The sequence below is a fragment of the Pholis gunnellus genome (assembly GCF_910591455.1).
Source record: "Pholis gunnellus genome assembly, chromosome: 4".
In the NCBI taxonomy this organism is placed as follows: domain Eukaryota; kingdom Metazoa; phylum Chordata; class Actinopteri; order Perciformes; family Pholidae; genus Pholis; species Pholis gunnellus.
Genome location: NC_136530.1, coordinates 9,514,980 through 9,539,420, shown reverse-complemented (window position 1 = coordinate 9,539,420; position 24,441 = coordinate 9,514,980). Strand labels below are relative to the sequence as shown.

At 42.7% G+C, this 24,441-nt stretch overlaps 3 protein-coding genes across 3 annotated transcripts; 2 read left to right on the top strand and 1 right to left on the bottom strand.

Moving 5' to 3' along the window:
• Positions 1 to 1,303: 1,303 nt before the first annotated feature.
• On the bottom strand, positions 1,304 to 7,120 carry dmap1 (DNA methyltransferase 1 associated protein 1). The gene is made up of 10 exons (XM_079157430.1): positions 6,736 to 7,120; positions 6,437 to 6,528; positions 5,910 to 6,105; positions 5,595 to 5,753; positions 5,312 to 5,479; positions 4,906 to 5,091; positions 4,464 to 4,535; positions 3,714 to 3,786; positions 2,789 to 3,141; positions 1,304 to 1,978 (listed from the first exon to the last, which is right to left on the bottom strand). The coding sequence occupies exons 1-10, from the start codon at positions 6,829 to 6,831 to the stop codon at positions 1,919 to 1,921; spliced, it is 1,455 nt and encodes a 484-aa protein (XP_079013556.1). The 5' UTR covers positions 6,832 to 7,120; the 3' UTR covers positions 1,304 to 1,918.
• Positions 7,121 to 9,041: 1,921 nt separating this feature from the next.
• On the top strand, positions 9,042 to 16,938 carry hnrnpm (heterogeneous nuclear ribonucleoprotein M). The gene is made up of 15 exons (XM_079158202.1): positions 9,042 to 9,299; positions 10,173 to 10,354; positions 11,956 to 12,008; positions 12,904 to 13,020; positions 13,137 to 13,373; positions 13,489 to 13,642; positions 13,764 to 13,813; positions 13,894 to 13,954; positions 14,360 to 14,503; positions 14,984 to 15,088; positions 15,271 to 15,339; positions 15,433 to 15,534; positions 15,667 to 16,250; positions 16,343 to 16,394; positions 16,490 to 16,938. Exons 1-15 carry the CDS (start codon positions 9,199 to 9,201, stop codon positions 16,651 to 16,653), a joined length of 2,175 nt encoding a protein of 724 aa, XP_079014328.1. The 5' UTR covers positions 9,042 to 9,198; the 3' UTR covers positions 16,654 to 16,938.
• A 258-nt stretch (positions 16,939 to 17,196) lies between these two features.
• On the top strand, positions 17,197 to 24,220 carry timm44 (translocase of inner mitochondrial membrane 44 homolog (yeast)). Its single transcript, XM_079157733.1, has 13 exons — positions 17,197 to 17,237; positions 17,645 to 17,749; positions 18,529 to 18,729; positions 18,825 to 18,905; positions 19,044 to 19,193; positions 19,486 to 19,622; positions 20,032 to 20,117; positions 20,771 to 20,863; positions 21,129 to 21,253; positions 21,481 to 21,531; positions 21,681 to 21,770; positions 22,136 to 22,246; positions 23,485 to 24,220. The coding sequence occupies exons 1-13, from the start codon at positions 17,208 to 17,210 to the stop codon at positions 23,602 to 23,604; spliced, it is 1,380 nt and encodes a 459-aa protein (XP_079013859.1). The 5' UTR covers positions 17,197 to 17,207; the 3' UTR covers positions 23,605 to 24,220.
• The last annotated feature ends 221 nt before the right edge of the window (positions 24,221 to 24,441 follow it).

The following is a 24,441-nucleotide window of genomic DNA, read 5'->3' as shown; positions in this document are numbered from 1 at the left end:
GATAGAGAGGGAGAGAGGAGCCCCAGTTTTGATAAATGGATGGGCAGTGATGAAAAGAAGATATCAGAGAGGCATGAAAGGAGAGAGGGAAGAGAGCAGAGCATTAATCCAACACAAGGCTGGTAGAAAGGGGGAGCGAGAATGAGAGACAGAGAAAAAGGGGAGAGAGAGGGGAGGAGGAAGCAAAAGAAAGATAGCCTTTCGGCTGTGTTCTGTCAAGGGAGAAATTACACATTTACGGAGGTTTTTTCAAGCAACGACGGGTTCCATAGATCATACCCCTGGATTTATGAGCCAATTTTCAACATGAAATATAGACACAGAGAATCCATTTTACCCATGTTTACTTGCCTTCTCTCACTCTTTTCCTCTCTCTCTCTCAATCAAACCGCCTGCAGTGTGTGGATGGGTTTACTCCTGTAACCTTAGAGAGCTTATTAAAGACAGAAATGAAGAGGTGTTAATTGTGGTGGTGGTGATGGCGCAGCATTCAGTTGTTGTGGAGTGTTTTCACCTGTGACAGTTAAGAAAGACACATTTAAAGGGATCAAGAATTTAACAAAGATAGGTTTTTAAAAAGTTGTGTTCTTTGATGTCTTTTGAGTACTATTACTTCTTCTGCCAAGTCCACATAATTACACTTGTATTTTAAGTTAAGATAATCCCTTTAAACCTTCATTTGTTAACCTTCTTAACACTGAATGTTTTTTGGTTATAGAGATGCGGACCTTAAAAAGAGCCCGAAAAATGTCAGAGAGAAATTTGAAGTGACGTTTCTATGCAGGTTGCAGTACCTGAAATACTTGATTTTTTCTTAAGAGTCTACATCTATAAATACACCCAGTAGGCCGAGATACTCCCCTCTTCTTGGCTAAATTTGCATAGAAATTAACGTCTAAGCAGGCTTAACGACATAATTGACATGCAATTAGCAATAATATGGGCAGGGAACCTAATGAAGTTTCAGTTGCTGTGCCAACCTACGAATGATCACTGCTTAATTATCATATTAATGAAGTTATTACGTGTCACTTAACTTAGATGACAGGTAAGGTAAGAATGTCATGATCCTACAATTTCCCCGGCAAATGTGTATTCAACACTAATTACCTCCGCGTTAAAATATGATCTGAGTAGCAGCGACGGACGCTTGAAATGTGAAAGGGACCACTGTGGCATAAACATGCATAACACGCAGGAGGGAAAAAAAAAAACAATGAGGTTTATTGAATCATTGACTGAACCATCTTCAAAGTCACCTGAGGACAAACAACACAAATCAGCCTCACTAGATCAACACAAACGACGGGCAGCAGATGGAACCGGCGTCTATCAGCACTCTGGGTCAGGGGGAGCTACTAAAGGCTAACACAAAAACACATTTCCAGTAAACACTATGGCATGATTAGGCTGCAAAAAAAAAAAAAAAAAAAACTCAAGATGGGTCAAATGAGCTCTGCAGCTCGAGGTCCTCCCACTCCCAAAGTCTCCTCTTCTTTCATTCCAATTCATTTCAATTACCCGGTCATTCCCACCTTCTTCCCCATGTCCCCGATTAGCTCAGCCTGGCAATTTACAGTTGATCTTGCCTCATCTAAGGCTGAGCGATGGTGGAGGCCGGGGGACGAGCAGTAATGGAATGAAATGTCACTCAGTTGTTGCCTTTGTCACAAAGATGCTGGGCAGGCCAGATGGGGAGGGGGGGGGGGGGTTGGAGAGGTCTCGTTGGTGGGTGAAAAGTTGTGCGTGTGTGTGTGTGTGTAGTCAGTGGTGCTTCTACGTAAATGAACAGCAATGTGGTTTCCTGCTCCCCCGTGTCCCACTTGTCCAACCATAAAACGCGTGTCTTCACTGTGACCACAGTAACGTACACGGTCCCATGTCCTCCACCGTGTAACAGCTGGTGCTCTCGTCCTCATCAAGGCTTCTTCACCTTTTTCACTGAAGACGAGCTGGACGCCGACTCTCTCCGTTTGCGCTGCAATGTGACACACAAAACAATCACTTAAGGGGTCTGGCAGGTTTTTTTTCCCCCTCTTTCACAGTCAGGAGATTATTTTACCAGTTACCAATCGATGGCTATTTCTAAAACATGTTTGCTATAAATAGCGATGGCTGTGCATGACACTGCTACTCAGATCATGTCCCCTTCCACACAGGAACTTAAACCAGTCAGTTGCTAGTGTAATGACAAGATCCCTCACTGGGTTCTGCATCATCAGCATTGAAATATTATAAAAGAAAAAAGATTCGTATAAATGATCTCAACTGCATTGTTTGAAGTGGCTGACAATGTACCCGTGAGTGCATTTAACTGCCTTTCAATTAGTCACAAGGCTGCTTGCCCCTCAATCTAAACTAATATTTATAATACCAATTTATGAGACTGAGGTTACATTATTTCCTTCGATAAATCTGTATTCCTCTGACATTCAAAATGAAAGCCATGCATTTTGGTAATTGGTTTACTTGTGCGCATTCAGCAGAGCCATCGCGTCGGACAGTGCTCAACTGTAATAAATGTAACATCAACATAAAAATACAAGTTGCCATTGAACCAAATTAGTACAGAATAGTCATGAGTTATAAGTATTTGATGTGATTTTGGCAACTGTAATTTCCATATCACGCATTGACAGACTTGCTCACAGACTTGGGACTTGCCCTCTATAGATTTTGACATTTGACTTGGTCCAAAAGACTTAAAAACAGCTCTGGTTGAAAGACAACTTCAGCTCATTTTTGGTGACGGTTTGGAAAAGTTTGGGTCTATGTTGTGCAGCCTTACCGAGTTGGGGGTAAGTGGCGCTCCTACAACGTCAATGATCTGCTCCTTGGCTTCCACCTTGATGTCATCTGCACAGGGCCAGGATGGCGCTTCGCACCCTGGGGTGGATGCTGTGGTGCTGTTCGTGGCGTTGAGTTCTCCACCCTGTGTTGCAGCGGCTGGCCCGCCTCCTATAGGTCCACCCAACATGCTTCCGTTGCCGGCCTTCAGCAGGGCCTCGTAGCGATGCCGCAGCATCTGTTGTTCGTATTCACAGTTGCTGTGGGCCTGCTTCAGCTCATACAGCAGCACCAGGTCGCTACGCAGCTCATTGAACATCTGAACGATCTCCTCTGTGGGCATGGGGTTAAGATCTGGATCCACAGACAGACACAAAGGCAGAAAATATAGCTTACTACTATTAAACCACTGTCCTGTTCTTCCATTCGTAACACATTTCAAAGATGTCAGATTATTCCTTTGAAACCCTTCAACTACCCCACAGTTTTTTCACTTATTCTGGCTAATTAGACCTCGGCTGTGGTCTGTGGGAGCGTGTACAGACTAATTAAGTGACATCTTCTTGAGTGTCCTGCTAGATTTGGGTGTTCAGGGTGGGACAAATCACACCTTTATCATTCTTATTGGTGGATGAAGATTTGTGACATAATAAATTCCCATCGACTCTCCGGCCCACCTTCAACCTGAACAGAGGTCTAATCAGCCAGAATAACTGAAAACACCTATGTGGGTGTACAGAGGCTTTAAGCGGCCGTTATTCAAAATTAAAATTCTTAAATTGTTCCTGCTGTATTGAAAACACCAAACCAAGACCATCAAATAGCCAATTTAGGATCCATATATTTTACTGGCTGTTGTAGAGGAGAGTTCAGAATGTAAAACTTGAAATGTCGAATGCAGATTGCTCGTGTTAATTCACACTTACCCACTCCTTGCTCCAGCAGAATCTGCTCAATGGCCTTGATCTTCTTCTGGCCTACCGAGCTCGGCAGTTTCATCTGAATCACAAACAAACACACGGAGAGAGAAACACACACACACACACACACACACACACACACACACACACACACACACACACACGGTTGTGATTTAAGGTGCTGGGGATATTAGGATGTACAGCTCCACCTCGGGGCTTTTAATTCGTATGAAATGCACTTCAGCGAGCCAGATCAAAATGTCTTTATCCACTGAACTATGACTGACTGATTGGCTGGAGGGATACTCCACTCCTTTAGCTGTGCTAATGCATTTCCCATAGAGAGGGGCAGCTCCTCATCAGTCTTGAAGATGAATAAGAGTCCCCTTTGCTCGGTCTTACAGATATTAGCAAGTCACTAACAGAATTAATCATCACAGTGCTAATGAGAGATAGCATGCTTAAGTCAGACATCCTGGTCTCTCACATACATCAGCTGCAGGGTCCAGCTTTACTAAAAATGTTTTGATATTAATCGTGGTTTAAACAAAACTGAATTGATGAATAAATGTCAACTACAAGTTGTTAATACAGAGCTGTGGGATTATTTCTGACCGCTGTAGGTGTGTTGTTTTAGTTTCAGATTGTTCTTTTTCAGTTCCTTACTGCTATTTGAGAGCCACAGTGAAGTTGTATGTTGCAGATGCCCTTTGGAGTATTTTGTTACTTCAATACCTCAACATGAGCTGTACTCACCCTCTGACTGCGCAGTGTGACGCCGGCTGATTTGAAGTCTGGGAACTTGATGCCTGCTGTTTCTGGAACGGCCTAAAGAAAAAGAAATAAATGATAAGAGACACGATAACGGCAACCCTCTGAACTTTGGACAGACTTGACATGTAAAAATATTAAATCGATTATTATGGGATAGATCAGGACAGAATTTCAGACTGCGACACAGTTGTTCCATTGAAATAATATAAAATGATTAATAGAAAATATTGGGACAGAGCTGAATCTTAATTCTTCAGTGAAAAAGCACTATTATGGGGTTGACCTCTGTGCCATCTCAATAATAAAAACATTTACGGTTGTTCTCTTCTCTCTATTGATGCTTTAATAACTAGTAAACATTTCCCAGGTACAAATGGTTGCCTTGTGCGTTACTTCGCTCCTTCTGTACGAGTGCATATCATACCGGTTTCTCCGTTTCTCTCTTTTGTGGGAGCTTCTTCTTGGAAACTCTCTTTTCCGCTCGTCTTAACTCGGTGGTTGTGTCAGCTGCTTTGATGAGTTTCTGCAGATCCTGGGCCTTCTTCTCACGCTCTCTCTTCCTAGTCTCAATCTTCCTTAGCTCCTGAATAAGATATTCCTCTTCTGCCACCTGCAGGAAAAACAAGAGAAGTGCAATGTAAATATTTTTAAAAGGCACAAGGTTTGGGCAATATTGTTGGATTGATTTCCCTACAAAAGGCACAACTGCATTAAAAACTGTAGCTATAACTGGTTTGTCCTCTGCATGATGCTTCTCGTCTTGGCCGGGGCAATATCAAAGTTATGAAAGCCTAACGACAAAATAAGAATCCAACTACAAAGTTACAAACTTGTTCAGGTGTGCGATTAAAGAGCTTGTCCAGTTGCTCTTTACGGCGCCTTTCATGGCCGGCATCAAAGATGTAGATCTTGGGCTCCGTCCCTGAAGCGGCACGGACCTTGGTCAGCTTACCACAAATACTATAATACCGTTCTTTCAGGTCCTCCACAGAACGTTTCTGAAAAAGCAGAAATGGAAGAATGTCACCACAAATATGGGCTTTAACTTACAGCATTGAGAGTTTTTGCAATATACCCTCAGTGAAAGGTGGAGATGAGTGGCTGAGTGATTACTCTGTATTGCTGGTGGTCGTAACGGTCGTGGACAACTACGAAGCGCAGGTCAAAGCGCTTGCACAAGTCAAACAGGTGGTCCGTCTCTGCTTTAGTCCAGCCATCGTCGTGGAGATGCATCTGATATTCCTGCTCCGAGTACACTGGCACCAGCACCGTCTACAAAAGCAGACAGAAGACCAGAAAGCACACAGTGAAGTAAATTAATGTATACGTCTGAACAAGGAGGGGCTGACAGAAGATGGGTAGCAATAAAACTCCTATGTGTTTGTATTGAATAAGTGGTGAGACTAATGACTCTTTAGTCATCCCTACCTTGTTGAAGCGGGCAAACGGGTAATCCTTGCCCTCCTCTGCCACGCGTCTCCAGTGGTGGAAAATAGCCCCATCCCTGCGAGCCGGATTGGTAAAGGGCATCCACTTCCAGGGACGCACCTTTTTACAGCCCAGCTTGGCTTTGACTGTCCTGTAGCCCTGAGTAGTATCACTAGGCAGCAAAGGGGGCGCATCTCTGGGGATTATCAATAAAAACAAATCTTTGTTAAAGCAAGACAAGAATAGTCAGCACATGCAGATAAGGGACAAAAGAACATAATACACCAAACACCTTTGCAGTGTGTAAAGTCAGAGAGACAAAAGGCAGGGATAAACAGTAAAGAGAGATGATGACTAATTGTACATGGAAGTGAGAAAAACGCTACCAATTTTAATTCTATGCCTCCCTTGGACAACTTAATAGCTGTAACAATAAGTAAAGTGGCTATAACACACTGGACTTGAATCATTACCTGCAGGGTAATTCAGTACATTGACTTTAAGAGATACTTAAATGGAGCCCATACTTTTTATCTGAATAGAGCAGAGCATAGACCTCTCGGTGCATTCCCTCCGGTCTCTTGAAAGTCAGCGTTTCCGTTGTCTTCTTGGATTTTTTCTGAGAGAGATGATGGAGAAACGGTTATTTATCTCATGAAAACCGGTAACACTCGAGCACAGAACAACAACAACATAGTCTTCTTAATATCGCTCTTCGTGGTTTTGAGTCCCATGCTCTGTATAACTCTGAATGTTATTTCAAATTTGGGGAAATGACACGGGGCAGGAATCGTTATGGGTAACGCTATTTGTGATCATCTCTTACCTTGTCTGAGTTGATGAGATCTTTCTTGCTGATGGGACCGTCATTCTCTCCTCCAGTCAACTCCAGAATATCCCTGACATCAGCACCAGTACCCATGACTTATGCTGTTGTTAATCAACACTTCTCACAACGTAAATACTGTTTATTCATTCACTGGCGCTCACCCAGTTAAGCGGCACTGTCCAGCGAATACGCTCCTAGCTAAAGGCTAACGTTGGCATTTCCAAGCTACGTTCACTTCACACAGAGCCGCAAACAGCCAAGTAACTATTTCGTAAGATACGTTCTCGTAATATTACAGTGAACGTTTCTACTATGTATGAAAACTATAAATACAGTAAGAAAATATTCACAAGCTATTGTTAAGGCTAGGTGAGTAGCTAGCAACTAACGTTAAACCAACAGTACTTCCGTCCCCGCTGATGTCGCTGTGACGATACTGGTCTACTCTATAATTGACTCTCGCCCTCGTGAGGTCTGGCGGTGCACTGCAGCTTCTTCTTCTTTTTTATTTAAAATAAACCTGAACCAACGTGACACTGAAAACACCAGCAGGGTTGATACAATAATACAAATTGGAACAATAAGATAACGAACCTTTACAAGCTAAATCAAGTGTCGTTCCCAACCTCGTCTTAATTAGAGTATAATAATAATACAAAGAAGAGCGTAAATATCTCATTCCTTAAAAAGAAAACAATAGTTTGAAAATTGACATCAATGAATGATGGAAACAAAGTTGGGGCAAGATTCATTAGACAAAACTCCTCAAATTATGCTTTAGCTGCAGAAACCAAGTAACACATTTCATAAAACAATGGAGTTTAGCACAGTAGTATAGTATATGCAATGAATTGTAATGCTATGGTAAACGTATTTATGTTAAAATGAAAAGAAAGAGACAAGGAGAGGTGAGGCATAGAGCGATTCGAAATAAACATGTTCACAGAGGTCAACCACATTCTTTCTTTCTTTTTGTTTGTGATGTTTGATTTGTTTTAGAGAATAAGAGGCAAGCAGAATAATGTCAAGCTTTTTGTAAGACCTTTTCTTGGGCCACCCACCATGATCATCACAGGTAAATAATCCTACTTTTTCTGAATTGTTGAAATGACAGCTAGCAGTGGAAATTAGGCATTATATTGGCACTAAAAGTTTAGAATCAAAAGTCATTGCATGCTTTGATGACTTCGATTATGCATGGCCTACTTGTGGAAATGGGTGTGATTCCTCACCAGATCAGTGTAGCATCCCAAAAGGCACAGCAATAAAATGAAAACCTAACTTTTTTACCTGGACTTGTGAGCCATTAAGTCTGTATAATTCCTCAGGCCGAAGCCCATCTCTCTGGCACCACACATACTAAAAGTCACTGGGTAAAATGTGTCCCCAAATTGGATTTTGGGCTATTTAACCAAATTAAAATATGGAGGTTTTGACTCAACAATTACAAATTTTACCCAAAAACTGTCACAGATTGGCATAAAAGAAGACTCAAATTAATCAGAATCAGAATCAGAACCGTTTATTGCCAATATATGTTTCACATACAAGGAATTTGTCATGGCAGGTGGTGCATAACATTAGACAATAACATTAAACAATAACATTAAACAATTACTTTAAACAACAACATTAAACAATCAACAACAATCAACACAGTGCAAGAAATAGAAACATATTGAAATAGAATATAGAAGAATATAAAATAAAGTGCACAGACCAACACATAACAGTACTTTAAACAAGTAATGTAAGTGTAATGTAAAAGTGACCAGTGTATTTAAATATGAGGGATGTGCAGGGGAGTGACCGGTAGGAAATTGTCCTGGGGATGACAGAGTCAGTGGGGGACCTGGGCTCTGTTAATGAGCCCGACTGCCGACGGGAACTGTTCGTGTGGCGTGAAGTCTTGGTCCTGATGGACCGCAGCCTCCTACCAGATGGAAGGGGCACGAACAGTTTGTGTCCAGGGTGAGAGGGGTCGGCTATAATCTTTCTTGCTCGCTTCAGGGTCCTTGAAGCGAACAAATCCTGGAGGGACAGCCAATTGCAGGCTGCCCTTGTCCATAAATTGTAACAGTTACAACGGCGTCTTCTTAAAAAATCACACACTCAAACAAAATGCATTTTGATTTGTTACAAGTTTGAATGTTTTTTATACGTGTATTTGTCTGCATTCCGGGCGCCATTATTCTGAAAATCCCTATTGTGCGTTAATGACCTTTACTTTTTAAAAAGTACACCGGATGTAGACCATTCTCCCCCTGGTTTAAACATTCCCAGCATTCGTTGTTCCTGGTTAACTGCTCTCTCCGCCATTTTCGTTAGCTGGTGTCGCAGAGGTGGTTGGCGTAGTTATTTGTTGCATTACGTTCAGTTTTAAAAGGTGACTCGTGAATACCATCGAAGATAGTCTTCGATAACAGTTTAATTTAGCAAGACACTAAACTGCGCGATAAGATGTCGACTGAGCTGGACGAAAAGCCTAACGTGGCCGAACTAGCCGAGGAGCTGCAGCAGGAACCGCCGCCGCAGCAGCAGCAGCAGCAGCAACAACCTGGGTAAGTCCATTCATCACGGTTCCTTTGTTGGAGCTAGCTAGCTAGCTAGCCGTAATGATACAGATCCACGGAAATATCGAGAAAGACCCGTCTTTCGAAAAAAATATCCCCATAGTTGAATCCTTATGGGGCTATTATATAAGGCCTGCATTGTTTTTTTTAAGTTTGTTGTAATAAGTTTACCTGGTGTTAGGAGGGGTGTTTGGGATCCGTCTAATCACTAGTGGAATCCGTCCATTTTACGTAACTTTAAGTAACAGTAATATATTATCTGCAGATTATTTAGCTGAGTAACTTGTTAATGTCAAATATGTTGGCCCTTTCTCTTCTTTTCGTTCGGAAATTGATCAAACACGGTAAAATACTGAACCGATAATTGACTAATCCGGTACAGGCCTACTAACGTGATGTCTAAAGAGCGGCCTTGCCATGCGGCTGTAATGCAATTGTCTCGATTGCAGACAATTGTTGCAGTCCAGACCATTGTATTTGTGTTCTTATTAATATTATCAACCGTACTTTAACCACTTAATATAAGTAAAATATAATAAAAATATAATAATGTTTATGTTGAAGAGTGGTTTGCACGGTCGGATTAAGAAATCCACTAAGGTCCCCATTGGATTGAGTGAATTACGCTAATGGCCCCGTTTTGCCGCTATGAACGAGCAAAAGTCAAAATGGTGCCGTGTATGTTGTGTTTTAGTTGTTAAGAACGTACCAGCTAATGTGTCTGCAGACGATTTATTTCTCGTATTTGTCCCCACTAGCTTTGAATTTACATTCCATAATGTAAATATGCTTTATTCTATACCTTTCTGGGCTCACTTACACTTTTTTTTTAACTCTCCATTTACTGATCTCTTTATTCAGAGAAGTGAACGGGAAAGCCAAGCATGAGCCCAATTCAAGCAGGAAGGAGAGGCCCCAGAAGAGGGGTGGAGCCGGGCGCTTCGAACCCTATGGAAACGTCAACAAGAGATACCGCGTTTTTGTCAGCAACATCCCATACGATGTCAAATGGCAAGCCCTCAAAGACCTGATGAAAGAAAAAGGTAAGGTGTTTGGATAAGGGGTTGAGTCAGTCTGCTTTGGACATGACAAAATAAAAAAAGATGCATCCTCCCGGGTCATTTTGTTTGACCACTGCAGCTTTTGAAGGGCTCTTGGAGATTTGTGCAGAAACTTAAGCTGTACAATGTTGCGTGAGATCTCCCGGGAGTTATCTGGAACAAAGGTTTTGGACGAGGTCCGTCAACTAAGGCGTCGCTGCAGACTTGTACAAGTGCAGTGAACCTGGGTGTTAGAACGAACATTTATTCTCCTTCGAGATTACTAAAACCGATTGTGTTTTTTTGTGAAGTGGGATTTGTATACGTGTTAAGCCGGTACACTACTGTGAAAATCCAATGGCTTGGGATCATGAGTGGCATATTGAGATGCTTTCCCCCAAGAAATCCATGAAAAACATTCATTACATTGCCATAGCGTAATGATTTTTGCCCAGAAACGAGGTGACAAGTTGCTCTAAGTTGCAACATGTAATAAACATTTAAAGCCTCATGATTTATAAATATGTAACACTTTTGGAGACCTATCAAACGAAATCATTTGTGATGCCGTGACTAGCCTTACATTCTCTTCAATGTACAGTATGGATATACATGTGCTCTTATGTGGTTATGGGGTATTGGAAAAGCTTAAGCTATATTATAAGTAATGCACTAAATTGGCATTTACTTGAATTAAACCATGTGTTTAAGAAGGGTACAATCCTTTTTCAGAAGGAGTGCCTGGTATTCGTTTAATGACTGACTGTGGAGTTAAATTGCATTTTCTCTTTTAGGTGTGACCTTGACGAGCAAATGTTTTCTCAGCAGAGCTCCATGTTGTGCCAAACACGGCCATGCGTTGGAGTTTTCTTTGGGGTACAGGTCTACAAAATGAAGCAACTTCTTATGCACTGTCCTTGTCTCTAGAGGTTTGGTCACTGATGTCCATCCGTTGAACAGACGTGATCTGGTCGAATGCGAGGCTGTGGTCGCCGCTGAATCAAAATTCTGATATTGTGCGTTTTTAAGGAACAGGTCCACTTTAAGAACATGTTTGCCAATAGAGACGTTTCTATCCCCTAAGAGCTTGCCTTTTATTACGATTATGGTTAGTTTCAAGCTGTAGGTTTCTTCTCCGTTGATGGGCGAATGTATTGTTGCATTGGCCTGATGTTTTAAAATGGCGACATTTGACAAAGTATGCACTTTGTCAAGAAGCATTGAACAGGTTTTGCCTACTTGAAATTATTGGGTCAATTATCGTCCGGTAGAAGGTGGTGTTCAAGGCATTATATCCAAATAGGCAGGCTGATGGCCATTTCAACAGTTGTTGTCCTCAGTCTATTGCTCTTGGTGCTTCGGGAGAATTCCAACAAGGACAGGCTAAGAAGTCTTGATTTTTTTTTTCTTCCCATAAAGACTCTAGCTTGGTTTTTGTAGACCTGTACCATATTGTGCTGCTGCTGAGGTGCTGGGGGAAGGCGCAGGACTGGCAGTGTGAGCTCACTGTCACCGGCCACCCTACTTGTGTCTGCTCTAAACCCCCATTGTTCTCTCGGCTTCTCTCCCCTTGGTGTGTGTCGTCTCTGGAATCTGATTTGTAGTGGGTGAGGTAACGTACGTGGAACACTTAATGGACGGAGAAGGCAAATCGAGGGTAAGTGCAAATACATACAAATAAAACATGAATAATCCTAGACAAACCTGTGTTTGTCAGCTTTGGTGTCTTTATTTTCATTGTTGGACATTGTTCAGCTTCAGAAACCTGGTGGAGTGTGTGTGAGATGGTGACATGCTGGAGGCGTGTTTTATTCGGTGTCGTTTGTGGCACTGACTTGATGTCATCCCGAGGGTTGATGCTCTTATAAAAGGACTTCAGCTTTCTTTGTAGCCAATCCTGTGGGATTGCAGTCCGAGTGGCAAAGTCCCTTCGGTTGCTGGATTTGCTCCTCATGAACTAAAGGGGTCTAGTTTGCAAGAGGTTGTTACAAGGCTGGTAGATGGTTGTTAACTATAACTCATTCCGTAGAACAGCTTTACTGGAAACGTTGCCTCCATTATCTTAGTCGTGGGGAATCCTATCTCACTGTGGATTTTCTGCCCTTTGGATGTTGGGACAAATACTCTTTAATATTCACCATTCTTGCCTGCATTGTGCTAGTGACTGGGAAAAGACCGTAGAATAGTAATGTTATGTGGAAGTACAGAGTTGTGGCCAAGGCTGTAGGCTTGTGTGATGAACTTGTGATTGTGCATGAAATTGTCTATTTTTGCTCACATTTTTTGGTCAATTGAAACCTCTATTTTAACAACCGTTTACTAATTTTAATTATTCTTTACTCCTTTTGGTGCGGCCTGTTCTGGTGTCTCCCTTGTCTCCGTCAATAAAGGGTTGTGCGTAAGTAGTTTATCCATTTATTAGCATTTTAAGCATTTGTTGTGTTGATGCCTTTCAGATTGACAAAATGGAAATGTTGCACCACACGTGTCTATGTTGTAACATTATTTTTGGAGAGGGTAGTTATAGGAAATGTAGGAGTTTCATCTAACAGGATATACTGTGTCTTCCTGTTAGTGTTGTTGAGTTTAGGACTGAAGAGCTGATGAAGAAAGCGGTGGAGAAGGTCAACAAGCACAACCTCAATGGACGTCCCCTGAAAGTGAAAGAGGTAGGCCACAGCACAAATAACCAGATATAACGCAGTGCAGCAAATCGATCAACATGTCAGTTGACTGTTTCCCCGAGTCACATGTTAATGCCGTTTTTTTTTTTTTTTTTTGTTAGGACCCTGATGGTGTGATTGCTCAGAGAGAGATGAACAAGACTCAAGGCGGAGGACATCCAGGAGGCCATGGCGGAATGGGTGGAATGGATCGCATGAACATGGAGCGAATGGGCCCTGGACCAAATGGCTCCATGGTCAACATTCCGCCGAGCCTGATGAACAACCCCAACATCCCCAACGAGATCATACACGGTCTCCAGGCTGGCAGGATTGGCAGCACTGTCTTTGTGGCTAATGTAAGTCTTCAAGATTCTTGTTGTTCAAAAAGAAAAGAAAAAATATATATCTCTATCTCCTCGCCTGTGTGAAGAAGCAAGTAACTGTCTCTAAAATTGTTCCTTGCGCCTGTAGCTGGACTACAAAGTGGGCTGGAAGAAGCTGAAGGAGGTCTTCGGCATGGCGGGCATGGTGGTGAGGGCTGACATTCTGGAGGACAAGGATGGGAAGAGCAGAGGCATGGGAACAGTAACATTCGATATGCCCATTGAAGCAGTCCAAGCTGTCTGTATCCTTTTTGAAATTTTTTTTGATTTGGATCCCTTTTGTGTGCATAGAATGTTAATTATTCAATAGAATCGCATTGTTTCAGAATCTCTGTGGTACGCTTTTCCTTAATGATCTCACAGCTATGTTCAATGGGCAGCTGTTGTTCAACAGAGTCATGCACGTCAAACTGGTATGTTGCCTGAACCTCGCTGTACATCGCCTCACATTATAACTGAAGCGCGTAGTCTGAATTTACGTTTGCTTTCACAGGATGAGAAGTCTCTTCCCAAAGATTTTGGACCACCTGACAGAGCTGCTGCCGCTCTTCCCCGTAAGTACACGTGCAGCTTTCTCCACTTGTATTTAAAAAAAAAAAAAAAAGAGAGAAACAAATGCCCTGTAATTTAAATATTTTTAATAATTTTAACTACAGTATCCTTGCTAGTTAAATTTATTTGCTTCAGTTTGGTGCAGAACTGCACCTGTGATACTTATCTGTATAGAGTAAAAACAAGCATATAAATATATCTCAAGATGCACACTGGCTGGTCTGTCAGAAGCCTCTGGGGCCTCGCTGAGGTACTGAATAGTTTGATATTATTCACTGTGGCGCTTCCACTGCAGTTGATACCAAAGACTGGTAATACTGTGGATATGTGATTTTAGTCCCATCTATTTCTACAGACACTCAATGTTGTAGACAATGTCTTAATACTAAACCATTTTCTCTTCCCAGGTGGCCTGAGTGGTATTGGTTTGGGCCTTGGACCTGGTGGCCAGCCCATTGATGCTACCCAGCTCAACAGAGGTGGAGGAGGAGGAGGAGGCGGCGGTGGAGGAGGAGGTGGTGGAGGAGGAATGGGCAACATGGGCCCTGGAGGTAACTAGCTCCAGTGTTTTTGTTAAACCCTTGAATAATCTGGCTTCATACAAAGTTTTAAAAATGCTTAATTTGAACAATTATGTTTTCAAGTTTAGGAATATGCTTTGAATGAACTCTTTGAGAAATACTTGATTTTCAACATAGTATCTGGTTTGATCTACACAATCACTCATGTATACAAACAATCTGTTTCGTATTTGAAATGAAGTGATCAGTCATATTATATCATCATGATCAAAACATACAATCAAAGTTAATATGATCAGCTGGTAAAATATACAAAGTGGCAATATACATTGATCGCTTTAGATATAAAAGAATTCTGTAAAATGTATTTATTGCAATTTAATTTATAGTAACCATTAAGGTTGAGGTACTTTGAACGGGACAGTCTTGTTTTTATTCTTAAAATGCTGTCAAATCCTTAATAAAATATCAGTAAAGTGAGTGGCTTATCATCACTCTTCTCACTTGCAGGAATGGATGGAATGGGCTTTGGTAACATGGGAGGTCGTATGGGTGGAGGCGGCGGCGGCGGCGGAGGAGGTGGAGGCGGCGGCGGCAGTGGAGGAGGAGGAGGAGGTATATACTGAAGATGTTAAAGTAGCTGTGCCTTAGCTGTATTTACACTTCATGTTCTAAGCGCCTAGACTCTGAAAGAGCCTGTCAATTATGAGTTTGAGTCACGATGACTTCATGATGTACCATACCAAGCCTGTCCATCTGTCTCCTCTGGTATAAGACTTTCTTCTCCTCTGTTCAAGGAATGGATAACTTTGGAGGCATGAACAACATGGAGCGTTTTGGTTCTTCAGGAATGGGCAGAATGAACGGTAAGGAGACATGCTGAGCACCTCAAAGCAGGCGTGGAACACTTTTCACGTTTTGCTGGATGTGTCTAATGGTTTCATCTCTTGCGTTGTCAGAGATGGACCGTGGGATTGGTGGTGCTTTTGACAGAGAGTTTGGGCGAAATGAAATGGGCATGTCTCGCAATAATTTTGGTGACTCCTTTGAAAGAGGAATGGGTTAGTATTTTCAGGATTTTGTTTAAATTTCCTCAGATAACGAATCTGATAAACCGGATCAGATTAAATTCTAACTTCAGCTTCGACAGTTGTTGTGACAGTTTTTTCTTTTGTTTACTCGCTCTTAAAAAGGAAACTCTGCGGGCATGGACCGCATGAGCTCTGGAATGGACCGCCTGGGAACCAACATGGACCGTATGGCGGGGATGGATCGGATGGGCATGGACAGGATGGACCGCGGGTCTGACCTGGAAAGGCTGGGCTCTGGTTTCGACCGGATGGGCGCGGGGATGGACCGGCTGGGGCCCAGTATGGACAGGCTTGGACCCGGTCTGGACCGTATGAGCTCCAGCATGGACCGCCTCGGCCCAGCTGGGTTTGACCGCCTAGGCCCGTCTAGTTTGGATCGCATGGGATCTGGCCTGGAATTCGGCTCCCCAATGGGTATGGATCGCATGGGCAACACCGGGATCGACAGAATGCCCAGCGGATTCGACCGCATTGGCTCCACCGGTGGCATCGACCGCTTCCCCTCCGGTGGCATCGACCGCATGAGCTCTGGCATGGATCGGATGGGGTCCGGAGGTGCTGGTGGTCAGTTTGATCGCGCCGGTGAATTGGATCGTGGATTTGTCGGGAATTCCTTTGGAGGAGCCGGAGGGCCCGGAGCTGGAGGAAGCAATGTCAGGAAGGGATGCCAGATCTTTGTCAGAAATGTAAGTATTCATCTTAAGGGCAGTTTGAATTTTTTTTACAATTTGTTCTCGCGTAAGAGTGTAATTAATTTGAAACGCATTTTATTTTCCAGCTGCCATTTGACTTCAACTGGAAGATGCTGAAGGATACCTTCAACACATGCGGTAAGAGAAGTCATAGTTTGCAAGTACTGGATAAAATCAATTGTCTACTTTACATTAACCTGACTAATTACATTGGTGTCCCGTGTGGTGTGCAGGCATGGTTCAGTATGCTGATATTAAGATGGAGAACGGCAAGTCCAAGGGCTGTGGTGTGGTTCGCTTCGACACCCCTGAAACTGCAGAGCGTGTCTGCCGAACCATGAATGGCTATCGGCTGAATGGAAGAGAAATCGATGTTAGGATTGATAGAAATGCATAACTTATTTGTCCGTTACATCTGACATTTCATTTAGTTCCTAAAAGTCCAAGCGCTCTGTATCATCTAAATTGCCCATAGGATATTCATATTATATTCACTTGGTTTGTTTGTTAGATATTTGTAACCGTGAAAACGTTATTTTAGTTAGTAATTTGTCACAGTGAATGTGTTTTTAGTTTTTGATTAAGTTTTACTTAAGACCAAATTTTTAATTTTCTTTCTGTCCTGCTTCACCTGTCCATTGCCTTTGTTCTGTAAGGTGTTTTGATAAATAAACCTCAGTATTTGAAATGTGTTGTCTTTTGTGTTTTTTTTTTAATTTTTTTTATTGCATTGCATTGCCTGTTAATAATGGACTCTCGTGGTTGGGGTACTTATGCAAGACCACGTATTTACGATAATGAAAATGCTAATATGATGATACATGTAGTGAAATGACGCCAGTGTGGAGTTAAAGCGCGCGGGAGGATATTACTCTTTCGAACTCTCACGAGCCCCCCCTCGTGGATATAGACTGTCATCACCGGAAGAAGGTCACAGGCATTACATTCAAGATGGCGAGCCCCTTGTGTCAGTGTTACCAGGTGAGTGCCTGGGACTTAGTGTCACATAAAATATCGACATTTAATTACCACCAAAGGTTAAAGAGACGAATCGAACGGTGTTTTTGAACTAACTGGCTGGTAGAGTCGGACTGCTGGTTTGCTTTGCTGATGAGGCTGATAACGTAGCGTTAGCTAGCTAACTTGGCTAACTTAGCTCAGTCAGATGGTCCAGCTGGTGTTTGAACTCAGAAGCGCTTGACATTCTTTTTCTATTAAGTTAAATAAACCTAGGTATGTAGCTGCATGTTCTGCCTTTCCACCAAGCCTTAAAATAAACAAAGTGACTGTCAAACGCGATAACGTTGACAGTTTTCTGCCAAACAACATAAACATGGCAGTTGCTGCGTGGTTATCGAGCAGTCTAAAGTTTGTGTGTCTGTCTCCAGATATGTGTAAGAAGAGGCGCGGTGGCTTTCCCTCCCTCCTACCTGCTACTTCACAACAGACCCAATGTCTACAGGACACGTGGGGTCCTCGCGTGTTCTCCACAGGTACGAACTCCCTGAAATACTTTGTTTCGTCCACACTGTTTCTGGGTATTCTGAAGCTGTGTGATGTCTTCCTCTGTGGAGATGTTTGTTTGGATTGTGCTCAAGGCCAACAAATCGCACTGCAACACTTGTTTTGTTTTTGGATAGTATTGTAACCTTACAAAATGAATACATGCTCTACTGCCAATATAGGGTACACCTTAGTAAAAACTGAAGCGGTCTATTACAACAGTCCTGCAGTCAATCCTTCAGGAAGTTCAGTCTTTGTTAGAGGTGTTGATTTCACTTTAAGGTAGTTTTGGGAGATGAACTGTGCTGTTGAGTTGTAGCATTATGCGCATTAAACTACCATAAACTTGAATCAACACCGCTAACTGAACATAACTTTCATAAATGCAGGATTTATTGCAGGACTGCTGTATGAGACTGCATTCATTTGCAAAAAAGCAGGATCACTTAAAAATGACAAGATATGCAACATGGCCGTCATTTGCTATGTAGCTGACATTGGCAAAGACTTTTTAAAAACTCAAATGGGAGCACGCCTCTGCTAAAACATCCGCTCTTGGCATGAAGTCTGCTACGGTGCATATCTATCATCATAATGTCCTCCTGCTGTCTTTGCTAGTTGTACTTGTTTCCTACCTAAAGTGTATCAAGACGTCTTGATCCTTATGGCACACGCCTCCCCTGCAGGTCATGAATTCAAGTTTAATTGAACCGCTCCAGACATGTGAGAAGTAAATCAACCGTACACGTTTCTTATTCATACCAACTAGGTGCCTCAGTCACGTCTTCTGCAGGTACGGTATTTGTCCGGCGAGAGGGGCAGCAGAAAAGGTTTCATCGGGGAATTGCTGGAGAACATCAGGCAGGAGCTGAACAAGAACAAAGACATGAAAGACAACATCAAGAAGTTCCGGGAAGAGGCCAAAAAACTGGAGGAGTCTGATGCATTGAAACAAGCTCGAAGGAAATATGTTAGTATTTAGCCGCACACAGCATTATCCAATATCCATTTTATTATGAAAAGCTAGCGTTGGGGTTTGCTAATGTCCCGCTGTCTGTTTCCCAGAAAACAATAGAGTCTGAAACAGTGAAGACCTCCGACGTTCTCAAGAAGAAGTTTGGAAACATCTCTGAGACAGTTAAAGAGGTAAATGTGACGAGTATCTCACTCAGCCTTTCTTTTGATTGTCATCTGATAGATACGATCCTTGAGTTGATCTATCCACCTTTACAATGTGTGTGTGTGTGTGTGTGTGTGTGTGTGTGTGTGTGTGTGTGTGTACAGGGGCTAGAGGAGGTCGGTCGTACAGACATTGGGAAGAAAATCAAGGATGGAATGGAGGAGGCAGCCAAAACAGCGAAGACCTCAGCAGAGTCCGTCTCTAAAGGTGGTGAGATGTTGGGGAAGAGTGGTGCGTTCAGAGCCATATCACAGGTATGGAGTCACTGTGCACACTGCAGATATATTTCCTCGTTCTTTATTTTTTTGTTTCTCTTGAATAAACGAAAAATACTTCTCTCTCCGTTGCACTGTGAGGGAAATAAATTGTCGTATTCAGTTAATGGAAACTGCTCATTGTTAAGGATAACAGTAGGGAAATAGCAGTGTACTATTACATATGATTGTGAAATGAATTGGGAATAAAGGGAACTCAGAGTCCTGTAAACGATATGCCTGGAACTTATGTGTTTGTTCTCTCGTCTGCTCCCTGTTCATCCGTCTTCAGGGCATGGAGAGTGTGAAGCAGGAGATCGGTGATCTGGGTCACACCGGCCCTTATCGGCCGCCTGCCAGGCTCAGGAAGAGGAGCGAGTTCTCCTCCAAGGGGGCAGGAAACGACGGCAAGGTGTTCGAAGCCAACGAGTACGTGAGTGCCCTCTACTTTACCCCGGTACTGGGGGGGGGGGGGGGGGGGGGGACACCTCTCATGTTCAGAGAGGGCTGATACCACTTAAATACCCTCATGCAGTTTAATCATTTAAAAAGAAAGTAAGAAGTAAGACCAACTCAAGGCTGAACAATTGTGAGATAAGCAAATCGTTGTCTAATGTTGTTTTCCAGAAGAGACACGGGTGAGTATTCATTCTGTTTGGAATAAGAGTCTCAAAGCTGAACCAGTATTTCCTTCCTTTAGTTGTTCTTGGTGTAAACACTGCAGTGTTTTCCTTGTTGATATGCTTAAAGTGTGATTGTCAGCATGAGCCAGCAAGTCAACAGGAACACCTGTTTCCCTCGGCCCGCCGTTTGATGCATGACTCTGTGTGTACTTCAGGGAAGCGATGGGCGTGGTGCTCCACAAAGACTCCAAATGGTACCAGCAGTGGAAGGAGTTCAAAGACAACAACATGGTCTTCAACCGTAAGGAACTGATCTCTTTTTCTGTCTGTCTGCGTCCTCGGTTGTTTACTTAAAGACAGCCTTTAACGACTGCACCAGCAATTCTCTAATAAGCATTTACTGAAGGAGCCGGTTCATAGAAGGTCCTGCGATGGGATTAGGTGGAGAGTGAGCCAAACTGTTTTAGTTTTTTTTTAAATGTTCATCACTTTGTGCAGATTATTTAGGGAAACGACGTTGATGATTAATAATGTTTGGTCGGGTGAAAAAAGTGGCCCGGGTTACAGTTGGGATATTGTGCAGAGTCAACGTATTTGCAGCTGTGTAGATTTTCATAGCTTCTGTTGCAGCATCAACACCGTTTACCCTAAATACCGTGAAATACTGTGAATCAGTACATCACTTTTCAGTGAGAAGATACATCTACAGATGATTACAATCAGCAAAATGATGGCCGTCCTGTAGCTTCCGATGGAATTGGTGAAATCGGAATTCATTCACTGTCCAACCACTTGATGTTTATGACAGGAACAACGATGTCTAGTTTCTGTATATGAAGTTACTATGACTACTGAAGGATTTGCTGATCTGACCGTGTACATGTGTGAAGGAGATAGAAGCCTCGGGTTTGAGCTTAAAAGATCATCACGCTCTCATTCTGTCTTTCACTGCAGGGTTCTTTGAGATGAAGATGAAGTATGATGAGAGCGAGAACAGCCTCATCAGAGCATCTCGTGCCGTCACCGAGCGGATGACCGACCTCTTAGGTGAGAGACCTCTGGTGTGATAGGATGCATTAATCACAGGCCGAGGTCAAATCACACTTTAACAGGGAAGATACAAAGGATGTGTGTATCTAAAAGGTACCACAAGTCATATACGTTATATTCTACTGCTTAAAGATAGAGTTCTTTCATTTTTATTTTTTGTCACAAACGTTTGAACACATGTAACCACTTAACCGCAGTCTGTTCTTCAGGTTATTATGTGTTTGCTGAATGCCACGTGTTTCCTGTCCTCGTGTGTGTTTAGGTGGGCTGTTTTCTAAGACGGAGATGTCCGAAGTACTGACAGAGATTTTGAAGGCGGACCCATCCTTTGACAAAGATTCCTTCCTCAAACAGTGTGAACGAGATATCATCCCCAATATACTGGAGGTACTTTGGGCCGCAAACAACACGTGTACAGCACCAGTGTCTGTCATATATCACGTTAGGACAAACGGACGCTGATGTTCATGTATATATTTACAGTACATATCTTTATTAGGATTTTGTGACGGTGATGAAACAAAGGTTGACCCCTGTCGTCAGGTCTTGATTTACCCGTTCTGATGTGTGCAGGAAGTTCTTTTTAAGGTGACGTTTGCTCTGTCTCCATGCAGGCGATGATCCGAGGGGAGCTGGTAGTATTGAAGGACTGGTGTTATGAAGCGGTACGGCTGTTCTCTCACTCTCTGAGCTACAAGTGCTGAAACACAGAAAGCTTCTTTTGTTACAGATATGTAAAGGCTGCAGTTAGACATTGGTGTACATATTGGGAGGTCATGATGTTCTCTTCTCTTTCTCCATATTGGGTGTGTAGACATACAGCCAGCTGGCACATCCAATTCAGCAAGCCAAGGCCATGGGTCTTCATTTCCACTCTAAGATCCTGGACATTGACAATATTGATGTAAGTTTCTCCAGACTACGCTACACAGGATTAATAATTAAGCTCTGAGTATTGACACTCCCAGGTTAAACTGAATCAAACGGGTTACGGTGCAACACTAACAGACAGCCAATCAAGAGCCTTTTTAATGCACAACAAGGGTTTGTGCTTTGATTTGGAGAGCTTGTGGTTCGAGGCTATATGGTGATCTGCAGGGACAAGCTTTGCAAATACGCATAATCAAAGTATACAAGTCAGACAAATGTCAGTTTTGTCGAACATCTTGAAAAATGACGAGCAAGTTTTACTTGCCCTTTTTTTTCTTCTGTATTTTGTGTTTGGCTGGCGTTATCCTCAGACTGGTATGTATGTCTCCTCTACTCCAGCTGGCCATGGGGAAGATGATGGACCAGGGTCCAGTGCTGATCATCACCTTCCAGGCTCAGCTAGTCATGGTGATCCGAAACACCAAAGGAGAGGTGGTGGAGGGAGACCCTGTAAGTGACACACACACATACACACACACACACACACACACACACACACACACACACACACACACACACACACACACACACACACACGATCAAATACAGAAACACTGCTTTGATTTGATAGAATCGGTTGTATGTTAAAACTAAAGAGCATTTAAAACACAACAAATGTAAATTAATTGAATTAACTTTGTGGCATAGAATATCTTAGAAATAGACCTTTTCACTCAATGTCACCTGTGGTTTTCCTCTAAACGTCTGCTGTGAAAAACATCCACACAAAGCTTTAGCTGGCATTTTAGAACTTCTTATAAATGATGGACCAAGAACATTTTATGAGACAATTATGTAACTTTTTATTTAGACCCACGCTTTATTGGTTATAAATCAGCCATATTGTGTGCTCAGGGCTCCTCTGGGACACCTGTGACTGGTAAAGAGGTCAAGGTATCCACCATGCAGTTGGCATCCGCCCAGTGTTCACATTTAAAGACTACTTCGTGACGACTAATGGTGGATGCACTGTTTTATCAGCTGGATCCAAAAGTCTGGACATGAAATGACGGATTCTGCCCTCATGGACGACAGTATTAAATGTCTCCAACACCTAACATCTCACTGTTACTCATCTGGTCAGAGACCCGTTACATCTTTTTCCACTTTCTAACTTTCTGGTATGTCTTGGTATTGACGATAAACTGAGCAATCGCCTTTGGTAGCTGAGTCATCCTCACTATTTCATTGTCTCAGACAGACAAATATATAGAACCCAACACTCCAGAGCTCCGTGTTTTCTGTTTTGATATGGGTATTCTTCTATTTTATTAGTTTTCCACATGATTTTTCTTTAGTATCCAATCCCATTGATTGTAAATGCTGGACCTGCTAACTGTAAAGGTTGAAGTCTTGTTATAATTGACCTAGTTATGCACACTGCTACCTGCTTGACTGCACCTGTATCAATAATCCAGCGCTACCCTGATTGTAATTGCCTGGCAGCTGACACCAGCCTCAGCATATCTGTGAGCTGGCACTTAAGTTTACATTCTCTGTGGACGACTGAAACATGTAGGCGCCTTTTGGTCTCGTGGCTTACATCAGGCTAACATAACCACAACATGTCTTCATATTTGATTTGTCTAAAATCACATTGAAAGTGTGTCTGTCTTTGCTGCTCTACAACGTTGAAGAAGAATGGACCAGCTAAGAATAAGTCTACCCATCTGTTTTCCTCCCTCCAGGAAAAAGTGCTGAGGATGATGTACGTGTGGGCTCTGTGTCGAGACCAGGAGGAGCTCAACCCACATGCTGCCTGGAGACTACTTGACATCTCCGCCTCGAGCACCGAACAGATCCTCTAACTCTTTGATATGCGCAGATCACTCAGAGCGAGAACATATTGTACCTGAGCAGGCCCTGGAGCTGACTGTGAAGGGGGGGGGGGGGCAGACAAGTGGGACACGGGGACAACAGGAATGTTGTGGCGTAGTGTTGCTAAACGCTGCTCACACTAGGGGGCAGTAGACTACCAACAACTCTCATTCGCCATATTTTCTTCAACACCTGCATGGCTGTCCATTTATTGAAACTGTGTGGTGCAGTGCAACTGTTAGTATTTAAGGGATACATGAAGGTATTTAACTGGGGTTCAGCTCTTTTATTACGAATATGAGAAAAGAAAATGTGGAATTCAAGGAAGCCGATTTGTAACTGAGGCCCTGAACTTCAGAATGTCAAAGATCTCAGGCCCTCTCTCTCTCTCTCTCTCTCTCTCTCTCTCTCTCTCTCTCTCTCTCTCTCTCTCTCTCTCTCTCTCTCTCTCCCCCCCTCTCTGAGGCGTTGTTATCTCGCTGGTTGGTGTGTTGTGGCCAATCGGTACTTTCCTAGATGCTTCTTTGTATAATAACTGTCCACTGTAATTGTTAAAATGTGAGTCTATATTTATTATGAAAATAAAGAATCATTTTGTTCACACTAGCAGACATTTTTATACCTTCTGCCTTGCAAATGGTTAAGCTCCTCTCCAGATCTGGAGGATGTCACATGAGTCCTCCTAGGACAGTTGCTAATTATTATTTTTTTAATTAAATCCTCAAGTGAGATTTCAGTGTTAGCTATATTTCCTTTGGGAACCATGCTGTCCCTGGGTGTCTTTTTACAGAGCGGAGCCAGAGCACTCATTTACTTCCAAGTGAAGT

Bases quoted from the DNA above. Each gene is read 5' to 3' on its own strand.
- dmap1 (XM_079157430.1), bottom strand. From the start codon at position 6,831: ATGGGTACTGGTGCTGATGTCAGGGATATTCTGGAGTTGACTGGAGGA. The intron at 6,106-6,436 runs GTATGGGCTCCA...GATAATCCCCAG, and splicing joins CTGCTCTATTCAGATAAAAA to AGATGCGCCCCCTTTGCTGC. The intron at 4,536-4,905 runs GTATGATATGCA...CTTTTTCTTTAG, and splicing joins AGAGAGAAACGGAGAAACCG to GCCGTTCCAGAAACAGCAGG.
- timm44 (XM_079157733.1), top strand. From the start codon at position 17,208: ATGGCGAGCCCCTTGTGTCAGTGTTACCAG. The intron at 17,238-17,644 runs GTGAGTGCCTGG...GTCTGTCTCCAG, and splicing joins CCTTGTGTCAGTGTTACCAG to ATATGTGTAAGAAGAGGCGC. The intron at 21,771-22,135 runs GTAAGTTTCTCC...CCTCTACTCCAG, and splicing joins TGGACATTGACAATATTGAT to CTGGCCATGGGGAAGATGAT.
- hnrnpm (XM_079158202.1), top strand. From the start codon at position 9,199: ATGTCGACTGAGCTGGACGAAAAGCCTAACGTGGCCGAACTAGCCGAG. The intron at 13,814-13,893 runs GTATGTTGCCTG...TTGCTTTCACAG, and splicing joins GAGTCATGCACGTCAAACTG to GATGAGAAGTCTCTTCCCAA. The intron at 15,535-15,666 runs GTTAGTATTTTC...GCTCTTAAAAAG, and splicing joins CTCCTTTGAAAGAGGAATGG to GAAACTCTGCGGGCATGGAC.